Raw genomic sequence first — 16,440 nt, 5'->3', positions numbered from 1 at the left:
GATTGCTTGCATTGCCAGCAAAGTGGGCGCTGCAACTGCAACTGCAACTGCAACCAGGCTTTTGCTTGCGCCAAGGAGTTCTGCGGGCCCCGCATGCCATAGACCCAACAGCCTCGCGAGCGGATCCCCTCCTTGCAAGGCCGGAACTGAGCTGCCGCCGGCGCCATGGCGAGCGGCGGCCTGGCGGCTGCGTCGGAGTTCGCCGTCGTCTTTCTCGTCCGCCCTGTCCTCGCCATCGCCTTCGTCTTCACCCTCATCCTCCTCAGTATGCCTCCCCTCCTTTTCCCCTCGGTTACCTAGTTGCGTGTGTTCCCTGATCCGCTTCGTCTCCCCAGGCTGGTACGTGGCGTGGAGAACGGTGCTGGTGCACGTGCCGCTGGTGCAGGAGATCGCCGGTCTGCGCCCGAAGAAGCCCGTTAAACCCAAGCCAGCCAACCGCGGCCGCTTCGCCAAGTTCTACCTCCGCACGACCACACAAGCCTCCTGCTTTTGCTCTCAGGATGTTTGGGTGCTGATTCATGTGGAAACTAACTGGCCAACTTTTGTTCAATTGGATCCAGATTGAGTGCTCCAGTGCTGTTGAGTCCTGGACTCATGCCATTGGCGAAGCAGTTTTGTGCAGTAGATTGTAGATTAGGATTGTATCCACATACCGCATGTCCACCCACTATCTGATCTGATTGGGCATATGGTGATGCTGCAGCTCTTCTTGTGGTTGCAATTGTAGTTAAATTGAAGCGGGGACAGTTGCTTTAGCTGTCTATTTCAGTATTTCAAACCTGATTCAACTTCATTTGCAGTTTGGTACAATGCCTGAAGGACCTGAAGGCATAATTACCTGCATTTTTGTGTTCTTCGTGTTTACCCTCTGGATGACCATCTCAAATTACTAAATTTCTTGTCATGCCTACTATTGGTGCTAAAGTAAAACTGTTTGTTGCATTCAAAGAAAAGCCTAGACATTTCAAACTTCAGTCCATACAAATCAATATATTGGCACTTGAGAGCTACTCCATTTTTTGACTGGAGCTATAACTATGTCCATGTTTGTTCCTTACGAAAACACAAGTTTTTTTTACACCTTGTATTGTGAATTCCTGCAGTCCTATTCTCTCAGAAACTGTATTTTTCTATTGAATTACTTAGGCATAGTTGGGAACACTGGATACTTGGATAGGGATGGAAGAAAAGTAAAGCCATTAGCAGGATCCATGTGGTTTATCTAGTAAAAAATGAGTTGTGATTGAAATAGCTTATGTAGCCTTTCTCATTTAAACCACTAGTAATTGCACTTTGTATATTGTACATCATGAGCGTGTATTCTGGAAACATGGCGATCTGTAAACTCTTATAATTTGATTTATCTTGCTGTCTCCTTACACCTTGAAGTTTTCATATTTTATCTTGACCTGCAATGCCAATATTAGCAGTACTGCAAGAAAGTAGGTGCTACCCTTTGGTTCATCATACAATTTCACTTGCTCCTTAATGTCATTCCTTCCTTTCAGTGACCGGCAACGGTAAGTACATAGAACTTAAGGACAAAAGAACATTGTTAGATGGTACCGAATCCGTTACTTGTAGGTTACGATAGCTGTTTTAGAAGCCTGCTGCAGCAGTGGTTGGGAGCGTCTCCAACTTGGCCAGGAATGGTTTGATGCTTTCTAGTTCTAGAAGACTAGAACCTTTTGATTACTCAGTGCTGTGCTTGTTGTTTATTCCAACCTATAACTTTACAATATACTGTGCTTACTAGCAAATTGTATCATGAGTTCTGTCAAGATAGCTAACAGTAACAGTAATGTATTTTGGGTGCTCAAAAACCTTTGCTATTTAGACTTTTAGAGTGTTGCTTCCGTTTTCACATATTACCCCAATGCCTTATGTTTCAACCATAGTGTGCTTACTGCAGAAGTTGCTCTATGTTTGCAAATACAAATTGTTTTAGCTTCAGGCACATAGATTATGAAGAAGCAGAAAATGACCTTACTCCTTGCACACATGTCCACAAATCACTAACCTGATTTGTGTTATCTGTTAATAGGAACATCAAATCAGAAGGAACATCTTAAGAGAAATCCATCAGCACTTTGTAAGAAGTACCTGCTGCAGACTATAGTATGCAAATTCCCTAGTTCTAATTGGAATGCAAGTACTACCAATGATGGCGTTTTTTTAGGAGAATGTATATCTGCATTTGATGGGAGCATCCTGCTTGACGATACATCAGGCTTATGATACTAGTGTATCAACTGTATATTGCATGGCCTTGTAAAGTTAAGGACGTTATAATTGTAGATTGTACATAAATACCTGTATACAAGAATAAAGAGAACCACTTATCCTTTGGAATAATATCAATGTACCTTCTCGTGCAAAGTTTTTCTTTGTTAAGTTCAGCCCTAATCATTGGCTCATGATGGCATTTCTAAAGATGAAAACTGCTTTATATGATGCCAAGCTGCTGGGATTGTGCACTCATTCTTTTCCGCTTTGCTGAACAATGATCATCCATTCAATCAGCCAATCATTTGGTGACTGGTTCCGTCTGGGAAGGATGAAGATCTGGACTCACCAGGCAAGATGGAAGCCATACATTTCTTGAGAACCAAGACCAAACCACCTGCTCAAAAGCCGTTTCCTTTGCAACAAAGCTCGTTTGCCCCTAATTGCAATTGATACTTAATTGACCTGCTCAAAAGCCGTTTCCTTTGCAACAAAGCTCGTTTGCCCCTAATTGCAATTGATACTTAATTGAAAACAACTGAACCTGTTCATCCTTAAACAGTACGAGCAGTCATGATTACGCATCAGAATAGTTGACACAAACAAAGGCACATCTGATCTCCTTTTCCTTGTGTTCTCTCCTTTTAATCCTGACCTGAAAAGAGCGATGCAAAATCATCTATCCAGCTTAAGAAATGGAAGAGTGGAATTGTGGCTGATTCCACCTCAGGGGGACTGTGGAAGGAGTTGGCACCGGCAGTGCTCCCCTCCAGCGGCACAAAGTGAGGCAGCCACTCTTACAGCAGGATCTCCCCCTGATCACCTCCAATCTTACCGAAAAGTGCGATGACGACGGTGACCGCCTTACGGTCTGGTCGCCGTTGTTGAAAACCAGCTCGACGCCGTTTTCAGGGGCCCTGAGGAAATGCTGGGTGTGGGTGTGGATGCCATGATTAGGGGCTTTGTAGCATCATTGGACCTTCCCAAGCTTTCAGATTCCAAGCTAACCATCATCATTCATCAATGGTGACGGTGGTGGATTCGGCTGCTCTAGATTTCGGTAAGATTTCCTGGGCTGGCTCATGTCCAAAGCAAAAGCGAAGGAAAGCGAAGGTAGTTGAGTTGTGAGTGACCTATATCATGCAAAAAGGGCACAGTTCAAGGTGCAGAGCCAATCTTTTGTTAGAATGTTCCATGTAGGCTATAAAGAAAAGATCACTTGTGAGAATGCACATGACACAGCACTAGCTTGTTTGCTAACAAATGCTCATGAATTCATAAATGTTCCTAAAAGGGCATCCTTGACCTATCTATGCTAGCAATTGCACACGCAAGACTGTAACCGTCATGCAAGTCTTCAACTTCAGGAACAAATGCTAGTCAAACTGTGCAAATACTCAGCACACAGAAATTCCATACTTTTGGGTGTGGGCCATTGGCCGGTCAATGGCCTTCGTATGTGTGTAGCGCACACAAATTCAAGCGGTACTTGTCAAAAAAAAATCAAGTTGCATACATGGCACTGAAATTTGTGTGACTAACCTTTTAGATGTGTGATACACATTGCTTTTGTTGATACTTTTGCCTGTCAAATTTTAGGTGGACAAATTGCTTTTACTTGGAATGTTCTGCAAACCTAATTTTCATGTCATTCCCTTTCATAATTTCTCTTGCATATTGTTTTTGGACTTCAATGATAATGAAAGGGTAAATGAGGATGTGGTTGTTTGTAGCCATCTTGTGCCCATTCGCATCTTCTTCTCTGCCTACTCATTGAGATAGGAAGAGTAACATCATACTATTAATAATCAAAGACCCAAACGGAGACACCACGTTAATTCCCACCAGACACGCTAGGAAAATAGATAAATCCTAGAACCATCATCGCCGATAAGAGTCATCGGATCTATTGTACATAATTTATAAAAAATTACCCACTTCTACCATTATGAAAGTACATAAACTAACCCCCTAATTTTGCATCTATCTATCTATACTATTACTAATTAGAGACCCCATCGGAGACACTGAGCATCTCCAAGAGTTCTCAACAATTTTTTCGCAAAACCATGGGGTTTTCTAACTCGCCAAAAGTTATTAGGAGGAATAAATAAGACATCTCCAACAGTTCCTAGTAATTCACTCCTAAAATATAGAAGATAATTTTACATCAGGTATCCTATACTATTTCTAAATTATTCTAACCACTTTTATATATTCTTTCTCTCTTGTATATTTGCATTAGAAACCATTTTCAACTCTTTATTCTTTTCCACGCCCTTCCACCTTTAGATTGGCCGATAGATACGCGCGTGGGAGACACGCGCTTATGTCCGCACTATCGGTCTATTTTTCAAGCGCAAAAAGATTGGGCGGTGGGATTGGGAACTGTTGAAGATTGTTTTTTCCGTTCTTGCCAAAAATCCAAGATTGGGAGGCTTTATTGGGAAGTCTTAGAGATGCTCTAAATGCGCTAGGAAAAAAGACAAATCCTAGAAATTCTTACAATAATCAGAAACATCTGACCTTTAATTTGGTAAACTTGAACCATCATCACTGATAATAGTCATTGGATCTAATGTACATAATTTATAAAAGAATTACCCACTTTTGCCATTATGAAAATACATAATCTAACCCCCCTAATTTCACATCTATCTATCTATCCTATTAATAATTAGAGGCCCAACGAAGACACCACATTAATTCCCACTAGATGTGCTAGAGAAAAAAATAAATCCTAGAAATTCTCACAACAATCAGAAACATCTAGCCATTAATTTGGTAGACTCAAATCATCATCGCCGATAATATTTATTAGATCTATTGTAATTTATAAAAATTACCCACTTCTGCTACTATGAAAAAAAAATATAAAGCAACCCCCTAATTTTGTATCTATTACCAACCTCTACCATTATGAAGATAATTTAAAATAATCCCTAAATTTGTATATAAATTACCCACATATGTCATTATGAAAGGAAATTCAAAATAACTCCCCTAAATTTGCATATAAATTGCACACTTTTGTCATTATAAAGCATAATTCAAATAACCCATTAACATTGTATCTAAATTGCCCGTCTTTTCCATTATGAAATATAATTTAAAATATCCCTCTAACTTTGTATCTAAATTTAAAACTTCTACTAGTTCTATTGATCAAATTGTCCCTATTGATGAGCATATTTTGAAAAAAGTAGCAGAAAAAAATTCAAGTTTGGATGGGGGGCAAGTTGGTTGCAAAGTGTCTGGTTCTATATAAACTAGGCCATCTGTTTTGTTAGAAATTCTAGTAAAACCAAAATTTTCAAATAAAAATAATAAGGCAGTGAAGAGGATGCCAAGCTTTGAAGAGATTTTATCTAAATACCAGTAGATGACCATACTAAACAAAACAATCAGCTAGGAAATCAAAGGAGCGATTCTTAGTCACTGAAAGCAAAGAAGCATCAGGTCATTGGTGATCACCCCATTGGTCTTCATAAAGTATTCTGTCTGTGCATATTCTATGGAATAAATATTCAGGTAATGCATTTGGTTCTATTCCATGGTTTTGGTAAAGTCCTTGGGTGTTGTCTTATGATTATGCATATGCTAATTAGGTTTTACCAAGTAATCATAATGTTTATGACCGCCTATCTTGGCCACATCAAAATTTATGTTACTAAAAATGCTTTTTGATGCTCAAAAACCAAAATATTTCCTTTATTCATACTCTATATTTGATAAAACTTTAATTCGACTACATTGATATTCTCATATAGTCTATAGATCACGTATGTGGATGATGTTACGTTCATCATTGTCTTAGTTAATTCTAAGCTAGAAGAGTGTTCTTGGAATGCAAACTTTGCTGGAAAACATGGGGCATATATCGGGCAGTCTGGGAAACTAGGGTCATCTAGTTTTCAGTATGACCTTCAATGGCAGAATGGACTTCAGCATTACGTATCTCCAATTGAGAAAATTGAAATGCATATGTGGAGCGCTGAATTTTGAGTACGGATGAGAGAATTACAGCCTTGGTAGGATTCCTTCCTAAGAAAATAGGTGACCCGATTCTAAAACTGGGTAACCTACTTTTGACTATCCAGATTGAGTTTGAGTCGGTTTAAATTGCAAATCTTGATGTATTTAGAATCTACCATGGGAATAGACCTCCCATCATATAAGTATACACAAATGATTTGAATATCAACTAATCAATCAAAAACATTTGTGAGGCCTTCTCTTTGTCCTAATCTCTTCCACCCCCTATGTGTTGTTCTTTTCTTGTTTCCATGGCATGAGAAGGCACCCTATCTAGCTCACTGATGCTAGAGCAACCACACAAGGAGCGTTTTCCCCAACGGGGTTGTGGGGGTATGACCCCCGGTACCCTCAAGGATCCACGTGGGCTGAGCCGCTAGGGGAGGCTCAACCCACAAGACTATGCATGGGCCGCGCCACTAGTTGAGGCCCAGCTCGTAAGACAACGCCACACGAACTATGCAGCAGGACGACGTGCTTCACAAGGCAACGTAAAGGTTATCGGTGATCGGCGAAATCTGCTCGGATATGATAGATATTATACGATCTGTAACTTTCTATCTTTTAAACCGATCAGAATAGAAATAACCGATCTGTAACCCTACCCCCAAGCTATATAAGGCGGGTAGGGACCCCCTCGTTTTAATCGAATCATACGCAATACAAACCACAAAGACACATGACGTAGGGTATTACGTCGAGCTGATGGCATGAATCTATCTAAATCGCTGTCTCTTGCGTTCTATGTCACCATCCAGTTCCCTCACGTACACCTCCACCTATTCATCCACTACCGTGGGCATACCCTTCGATAGACTGCCGACCAGATTTCATCGACAGTGGCACGCCAGGAAGGGGGTGTGCGTGCTGAATCCATGGGGAACCAGATGATCACCTTCCTGATCTCCATGGCCCCCCCTCGAGCTAGGCTAGATCTTCACGGTCGGATCCATGACCTAGGTCATCGGCCTCGACGGCAACAGAGAGATCATGGAGGCAGTGCAGGACCACCCTGTGCTGATCGCACTAACGCTAGCAATGACATCTTCGGTCCAGGTGCCACATCGCTAGATTAGGAGATCCATCAGCAACAACGACTTGATCGCATCCATCGACCGGGTCACAGATCGCCTAACAGAATGCCAGCTCCTCGTAGATTTGGTCATAGATCAATCTAGAGCGAGCGACAATTTTCCTGCACTCCAAGGTCACCATGCCGCAGCAACTGAGCGACCTGCTCGGCCACACCATGGAAGGCAGATAGATTCCGATTTGGTGATCACGGCTAATCCAGAAGGGCGCATGGTGCGGCGCCGACCACTTCCCGCCACCAGCCTTCACTTGGATGACTATGAAGCCCCGACGGAGAACCCGCCGAGGCCTTACCCCTTCGGGCTAGAGGGTGTAGGATCTGCATATCAGAACGCCATCCACCACCTCTTCGCCAACCACGTCGAACGCAATCGTGTCACCGACCTCTATGTGATCGACCCAACTGACTCCGGTTAGCCCACGCCCGTGGTCAACATGGTGGCTATTCGTTAGCTCTCAGAGGACTCCCCTCTTCTAACCGAATCTCTTCATCACATCTTGGATGAAAAGCCCTGACGATTCTTTCGAGGGCTTGACTAGGACCCTATCGAGCTAGCCTACTTTCCCTCCAGGGTTTGGGGGCATGATTTTCCACGTCAGCCATGACAGTGTTACCAAGGAGGGTGAAACCGCTGAAGAGCGCGATGCTCATCTAGCGAAGAACGCCGATCACCAATGTTGCCGAGATGTAGAAGCGGCCCCTAAGGCCGGCGAAGATGGCCGCGGCCCATCCCACCATCAACACACTCTAGAAGAGGCATTTGACATGGTTGGCGACCAGCCAGTCTATCAGACTCCAAGCGCCAATCTCGTTGTTGCTTTCAACGAGCTCGACAAACTCCCTCACACTCTAGAGGTCAAGAAGGTTCATGCGCACATCATAGCTGCACAAGTCTAGGTCAACAAGTTTCAGAACGATGTGCCATCTTACTCCACCGCGTTGGCTCATAGCCACCGCTCCTGCCGTGACGAAGGAGGCCAACATCATGGCGCCGACACCCCCAATCTTAGGCTAGAGGCCCCTACCTCTATAGAGAGGTTCTAGGGGCAACTATGAAGCCTATTCACGCCAAGACGCCTGCCCACCATGTCCCCAGGGAGGTCAGGGTGGCAATCGCAACTAGGAGGTCAATCAACCCGCCCCTTGTGACCTTCACGATCACCTTAATGCCAGTGCGGATGCCCATGGCCGCATCGAAAACAACAGGTCCGCACGCTACGAAATAGAGATAGAGCACCACCAGAGATTCGTTGATGAACATGAAGGATTCGCTGCTCGCTAAGCACCACTCCCCGCTGGTGCATTGGGACTTCACCCCTTTACAGAGAGGCTCCGAGCCATCTGGTGGTCGGTGGGCTTCAAGATCATTGGTGTCAATACCAAAGATGGAAAGACCAACCTCACTCAGTGGCTAAGTCTATATGAGATCGCTGTAAAAGCCATGAGCAGAGACGAGGACATCATGGCAAACTACCTTCCTATCATGCTTAACTAGTCTGCAAATAATTGGCTCCTTAGCTTGCAGGAGAACTCCATCCGATCTTGGGATGACCTCAAGAAAGTCTTCATTGACAACTACATGGCTACATGGGAGTAGCCCGGCACCAATTATGACTTGGAAGAGCTTCATTAGTCCTCCGAGGAATCTCTACGTGACTTCATCAGGCGCTTCTCGGAGACAAGAAACTCCATCCCCAACATCACCGATGCCGAGGCCATCGCTGCCTTCACCAAAGGGCTCTGACATGAGTAGCTTCATGGCAAGCTATACCGCAAGAGGCCACCACCATCGGTGAGCTAATACAAACGGCGAATGGATACGCTAATGCCAAAGAAGCCGAACAGGCTGCCCGCTCTGCTCATCGCGAAGACAGACGCTACGACGATCACGATCGCCGCTGCGATGGTCATGACCATCATGATGATCATGATCGCCATCACGATGATCGTGATGCCTAGCGTGATGATCGTCTAGAGAGCTCGAGAGCTAGACAAAGCCGCCATCGCCGACCTGATACCTCCATCAACACCATTGACACCCGTGTCAAGCATACCTACGACGTGGATTTTGGCAAGCTACTGGATGGCCCATGCCCTATCCACAATGATGCTAAGCACACCATGCGAGAGTGTAGGGGCCTGAATACTACGCTCGGGGGAGAACCATCAAAGAAGCAGCGGCGCAACGATGATGAGACTGAGGAGGGTCAAGGTGGAGAGTGAGGCAAGAACAAGGGCCCTACATACCAGGATCCCACCAAGACCATTGCTACATTTTTGGTGGGAGGGCTATCTTCAAAGACAAGCGAGAGCAGAAGCTCATGGCTTGACGTGTCATGTCGGTCGCTACATATGACGGCCCAGTCTCTGATCCAAAGTATCTTGATTGGTCAGAGCACCTGATCACCTTCTCTAGGGCCGATCAGTGGTCGAACATCCCATACCTAGGGCATTTCCCACTCGTCCTGGATCCCATAATCAAGTACGTGCGCTTCCAGAAGGTCCTCATCGATGAAGGGAGCGCCCTCAACATTCTTTTTGTCGGATCTCTAGAGGAGCTAGGCCTCAAGGAAGACCTCACCCCCATGGACTCTCCATTCTGGGGAATGGTTCCTAGGAAGGCGTCCCTCCCCTTAGGACAGATTATACTACCGGTCCAGTTTGGCACCGTGAAGCACTTCTGTGTCGACTACGTCAACTTCCTTGTTGCTAACTTTAACACGGCGTATCACGCCATCCTTGGCTGACTAGCTCTTGCCAAGTTCATGGTCGTGCCGCACTATACATACCTAGTGCTGAAGATGCCGACAGAGCAGGGGGTCCTCTCCCTATGCACCAACCTTGACATCGCCTACAACTGTGAGAAGGAAAGCTTTGTGCTCGCTGAGGCAACTGACATCTCCATCCATATGCAGGACTACATTGTGACTTTGTAGGTGATCCCTCTGGAGGATCTAGAGATCCCTACCCTAGAGGCTGCCCGAGCTTCAACCAAGTCCAGGGAGTTCAAGGAAGTGGTCCTCATCCCCAGTGACCAGTCCAAGACCACTCGGATCAGGGCCGACCTCGATTCTAAATAGGAAGACACGCTCATTAGCTTCCTATGGGAGCATGCCAACATGTTCGCATGGAAACCCGTGGACATGCCCGGCGTGCCAAGGGAGCTGATCGAGCACTCCTTAAACATCTCGGCGACCACCAAGCCCATCAAGCAGAAGCTTCGATGATTCATGCTAGACAAAAAAGCGGCTATTAGGGTAGAGATAACCTGGCTCTTAGCAACTGGTTTCATAAAAGAGGTGTACCATCCGAACTGGCTTGCCAACCCGGTTCTTATACGAAAAAAGAATAAAGAATAGAGAATGTGCATTGATTACACCAATCTCAACAAACACTGCCCTAAAGACCCCTTTGGCTTACCTCACATCGATAAGGTCGTAGATTCTATAGCCGGTTGTGAGCTCCTGTGCTTTCTAGATTGCTACTCTGGTTATCACCAAATATCGCTGAAGGAAGAAGACCAGATTAAGATGTCGTTCATCACGCCCTTCGGCGCCTACTGCTATGGGACCATTTCCTTCAGACTCAAAAACACGTGCGTGACTTATCAAAGAGCCATTCAGTGCTATCTCAAGGACCAAATCGAGAAGAATGTCGAGGCCTACATCGATGATGTGGTAGTTAAGTCTAGGACTGCCAACACCCTCATCGTCGACCTCACCGAAGTTTTTAAAGCATTGAGCATGTACCAATGGAAGCAAAATCCCACCAAGTGTATTTTTGGTGTTCTGTCTAGTATACTGGTAGGCAACATCGTCAGTCGCCATGGCATCGAAGCCAACCCAGAGAAGATAGCGGTGATGACCAACATGAAGCCACCAACCTGTGTCAAAGACGTCTAGAAGTTAGTAGGGTGCATGGCGGCTTTAAGTTGTTTCATATCCCGCCTAGGAGAAAAGGGACTCCCCTTCTTCAAGCTACTTAAAGCTCAAGAGAAATTCGTCTGGTCAAAGGACGCTGACAAAGCATTTGCCAAGCTCAAGCGGTTCCTCACCACAACTCCGATCATGACCGCCCCTAAAAGGATGAGACCCTGCTAATCTACATCGCAGCGACCAACCGGGTAGCCAGCACCGCCATCGTCATTGAGCAAGAAGAGTCTGGCCATGCATACAAAGTCTAGCGCCTAGTCTAATTCATCAGCGAGGTCTTAAACAAGTCTAAGACTCGCTACCTGCAAGTCCAGAAGCTACTGTACGCCATCCTTATCACATCCTAGAAGCTCCGCCACTACTTCAATGCCTACCACATAGCGGTAGTCACGGAGTACCCGCTTGGCGATATTCTCCACAATAAGAAAGCCAGCGACTGCATCATCAAATGGGCGGTTGAGCTCGGCACCTATACCATCAATTTTAGGCCCGGCCACAAGATCAAATTGCAAGCACTCGCCAATTTCATCGCCGAGTGGACGAATATGTAGGCTCCTGTCCTGGTTGACCACCCCAAGCACTAGATCATGTACTTTGATGGGTCTTTGAACCTCGATGGTATTGGGGCAAGCATATATTTCATCTCGCCATTAGGGGGATAAGCTTTGCTATATCCTTCGCCTACACTTCCCAGCATCCAACAATACCGTTGAATACGAAGCAACACTTCACGGTCTACATATAGCTATCGAGCTCGGCATCAAATGCCTCTAGGTGTACGATGACTTCGCACTTGTGATCAATTAGCTCAAAAAAGATTGGAATTGCACCAATGAGAAGATGGATGCTTACTTTTCCACGATAAGAAAGAAGACAAGTTCTATGGCATCGAATACCACCATGTGGTCTAGGCCAATAATCAAGTAGCTAATGAGCTATCAATGATAGGATCAACTCAGGCCGACGTTCCAGCTAGAGTGTTCATCTAGGACCTTGTGGCTCCTTCCATCAAGTAGGAACAAGAAGCCATTGAAGAAAAAACACCTGCCGAGCAGATAGTCATAGTGGTCCTTGCTCCTAGCAGCAATTGGAGACAACCTTTCATTAGGTATCTAACCATTGCCAACGTCCTAGCTGACAACACAGAGAGAGAACACCTTACCCACCGCAGTAAGCACTATGTCCTCATTGTCGGGAAGTTGTATTGCAAAAACGCCAAAGGCGAGCTACTATAGAAATGTGTCTCCATGGAAGAAGGTGAGAAGATACTCAAGGAGATTCACGTAGGCACCTGCAGCAACCATGCCACCTCTAGAATACTAGTCACAAAGGCTTTCTGAGCTAGTTTCTATTGGTCCTCAGCCGTAGCTGATGCTGAAGCACTCATTTGCCGATGTGAGAACTGCTAGTTTTTCACCAAGCAAATCCACATCCTAGTTTAGGTCTTGCAAATGATCCCTACATCGTGGCCCTTTGCATGCTGGGGACTAGATATGATCGGGCCATTCAAGGCCACGTTGGGATGTTTCGCTGGGTCTATGTCTGCATTGACAAATTCTCCAAATGGATCAAATACAAACCCCTGGTCCAAGCTACAACGAAGAAAGCAGCCAAGCTGCTCGATGACATAATCCACCAGTTTGGCTTGCCGAACAGCATCATCACTGACCTTGGGTCCACATTCACCGACAGTGACTTCTGGGATTTCTATGATGAAAGATGCATCTCAGTCAAGTATGTCTCCATCGCACACCCAAGGTCCAATGACCAAGTCGAGCGCGCCAACGGCATGATTCTAGATGCATTGAAGAAATGACTCTACGAGAAGGAATAGAAGCACCCAGGAAAATGGCTGAAGGAACTACAAGTCATGGTCTAGGGACTAAGGACCTAGCCCAATCGTAACACCAGCATCTCCCTATACTTTATGGTTTTTAGCTCTGAGGCTGTACTACCTACTGATGTCGCCTTTCAAGCTCCTAGGGTGGAGAACTACAATGAGGAGAACTCTGACTAGGCTTACCTCATTGAACTAGATAGCCTAGAAGAGGAACGTCTGGTCACCTATGTTTGAATGGCAAAATACCTCGACGACCCACGTAGATACTACAATCGCAATGTCAACGACTGATTCTTCGTGGCTAGAGATTTAGTACTCCATAGGAAATAGAAGACAAATAGGATGAACAAGCTCTCCTCACCTTGGGAAGGCCCCTTCATTGTCAAGGCGGTCACCCGACGAGGTTCCTACAGATTATGCGACATGGACGAGAGGGATGTCCCAAATTCTTGGCACATCGACCTACTTATACGTTTCTACCCTTGAAGCATTCAATACAGAAGATATGTACCTTTAATATTTGAGTATTCAATAAAGTTTTTTACACTGTCGTCTCTTTATATTGTTTTCTCCATGTTTTTTTGCTGAGTGCTTCTAATCCTATGCCCAATTTCTTAAAGACGATATGCCACCTATGTTCCACGCAAATACCTAAACAAACACGTTGATGCTTGGACACCTCCAGAGACGACCCTATCTCTGACCTCTCCCTGCATGTGCATGAGCGTCCACCCTCTGCGTCATGGGTGGTCGGTAGCGGTTCCTTAATGATGCCCTATTTCTTCCCACACACACATGGTCCCTGTGCCACGCGTTATGGAGAACAGGCCACCTAAGGCTGGGGACTCAGATATACACTCCTGTTTGGACGATTTATATCAAATATAAACCCAAACATATCATAACTATAGGTTTTCAACAAACATCGCCAGATATTCAACAGGAGTTTTTTTCCTAAAAACTCTACCGAGCACTACTCTCCCCCTCACCAAATAGCTCGACATCTTTGGCCAACCTCTTTGCTGGCTCCTCTACGTCGTCCTCTAGCTTGGTGATCTTATCCATGTTCATGCCCTGCGCATATTCGGTTGCCACCCGCTAGAGATCCACCAAAGGGTAATAAGACTTCAGCTATGCGAGTGCGTGGATGATGGCTCCATGGGTTGTGCTACATGCGAACTCCTTGAAGTCCGTCCACACCATTCAGCAATGATCCACGACTGATCAGTGTGGCCGATCATTGGGTAGTCGTCCTCCCTTGGGCTGCTACAAACCGATGCATTCTAGCTCGGGCTAGATCCTCTCGATCATTATCTCTAGCTTATCATCTTGAGTCTTTACCTACTCCATGGCACTTGGAATTGTGCTTGAGACTAATGTCGATACTTTGCAAATGACACAACTATATGTTAAATGCATGCCTAAGGCAGTACAAGTTAAAGCTGCATGAAAAAGCACTCACAACAAAGGTCTTTAATGGCCTTCTCAGTCTTCTTCTTTGCTTTCTCCTTTGCCTCTAGAAGCTAGCTGATGGCTTCCTGGGATCGGCCAAGCTCCATCTCCAATGCTACGCACAATAGATCGACATGTCACAACACTAAATAACAGCAAAGCAAAATTTTGAGCCAAACCTTTTTCCTGACCAGCGCTATGGCCAGGCTGCTTGGCCATTGACTGGCCCTCAGCCTCCATCTATTGGCGCTCCTCCTCCAATGCCTGAACCTTCACCTCTAGGTCCTCCTTGTGGTGGCACTCTCAGAGCAGGAGCGCCTGGAGGTTGTCCATCGATGCCTGCAAGCTCTTGTTCTCTTCTAGCACCAGGGCCATCTCCTCAAGCTACCGTTGGTGCTACTTGGACACCTTCATCACATTCTACAGTAGGCAAATAGATTAGCTAACCCCTTCTTTCTATAAAAAAATTCTCTCAAGGTTTCTGCAATGTGGGCTAGCATCATAGTCAGATCAACTCTCAGCTTTTTTGCCTCCAAGCTTGCCTCCTTCTCCTCCAGCATCTCAAACTCTTTGCCATGCTGAAGATGGTGTGGAGGAGTTGGGGCGGTAGGGTGGGCTCCTGCACTATCTCTTCGAGCACAGCAACGATCGATGGTAAGGACGCCCTCCTTGACTACCATCATGCTCGGACAGGGTGTCCAAGCATCGCCTCCACTGTTGATGCACCCACAGCGGTGCTTGTTCGGTAGCTGCGGGCGGACCTTGCGCCGCACTGCTCGGCACGTCCCCCGCAAGGCCACTCGATGTTGCCGCTGCATCCCACATCTCTTCCACACCAGGACCACCACCATCGTGCAACCCACCACCAGGTGACACCAGTCCAGTTGTTGAGGGCTCTCCCATAGTAGGGCTAGTTGGCCTTGCAGCTATTGATTGTTCTAGGATAGGGGCAACCGGATCTACTCTTGTCTACGCTGGGTTCCTCTATCGACTCCGCGCTTCAACAAGTGACAATACGTTAAAGAAGCAAACTATAGTGCCAAAGCAACATGGCAAGTAAATAAGGTACTTAGAACTACGACTCCCATTGTGCAGCTCGGAACCGATGCCCCCGCCTCCTACCTATTGGCCCACCACCCGAACCACTCGGTGCCTCCATCGTCACCACCGGAGACATTTGCATGGCCATAGGGACTATGGTGGCCGCCTTTGCTATTACCATAGGGGGTGTAACTATGATCTCGGGGGCTTCAGCAGCTGCTCGGGCTATTGATGCTGGCACCACACGAGTCGTCACCGCTGACAACGCCCGAACACCGTCGAACATCATGTTCGTGGCTTGTCACGTCCATCGCATCTCATGGGTCTCCGCTCCAGCTGGCACAGCCGGTGGTGGTGTCCCGTCCCTTAGAGATGGTGGTGCTACCGACCCATCATCATCCGACGAGCTTGAAACCACCATTCGCCATCTTTGGGGGTGAGCGGGAGCGCCGATGTTCACCGGCCGCTCTTCTCAATGGGACGATCCCACCATCTTCCTTCTCTTCGGGATGGCTCCTCGCTAGTAGGATGCTTCCCCTAAAGTTTTTCATGGACATCTGATGTCTGCTCACCTCTATCTTTGTCGTCGTTATCATCCGAGTTGTCCCTACCAGCCTAGCTAGCTCGATGTTAGGGACTGCTCGGTCGAGCATCAACACCCCTCGGCTAGTCCACCGATGACGTGGCTGAGAAGTATGCTGCTCGGTCCTACCCATGGATCTTCAAGAGCACAAGTGAGTACATCGCAACAAAAAAAGAATTAGGCCAAACTAATACAATGACTCTTACCACTGGTGGGAGGTTCCCAACACTAAAGGCCC

General features: G+C 46.2%; 1 protein-coding gene across 1 annotated transcript; it reads left to right on the top strand.

The window, feature by feature from the left end:
• The first annotated feature begins 54 nt into the window (after positions 1 to 54).
• LOC136463535 (uncharacterized) lies at positions 55 to 2,379 on the top strand. Its single transcript, XM_066462521.1, has 2 exons — positions 55 to 265; positions 336 to 2,379. Exons 1-2 carry the CDS (start codon positions 166 to 168, stop codon positions 563 to 565), a joined length of 330 nt encoding a protein of 109 aa, XP_066318618.1. The 5' UTR covers positions 55 to 165; the 3' UTR covers positions 566 to 2,379.
• The last annotated feature ends 14,061 nt before the right edge of the window (positions 2,380 to 16,440 follow it).

The sequence above is a fragment of the Miscanthus floridulus genome, chromosome 7 (genome assembly GCF_019320115.1).
Source record: "Miscanthus floridulus cultivar M001 chromosome 7, ASM1932011v1, whole genome shotgun sequence".
Taxonomy (NCBI): domain Eukaryota; kingdom Viridiplantae; phylum Streptophyta; class Magnoliopsida; order Poales; family Poaceae; genus Miscanthus; species Miscanthus floridulus.
The sequence above is the reverse complement of the archived record's forward strand: the minus strand, read 5'-3'. Positions and strand labels throughout refer to the sequence as shown.

Coding starts and splice junctions, on each gene's coding strand:
- LOC136463535 (XM_066462521.1), top strand. CDS start 166: ATGGCGAGCGGCGGCCTGGCGGCTGCGTCGGAGTTCGCCGTCGTCTTT. Junction 266..335: donor CTTCACCCTCATCCTCCTCA/GTATGCCTCCCC, acceptor TCGTCTCCCCAG/GCTGGTACGTGGCGTGGAGA.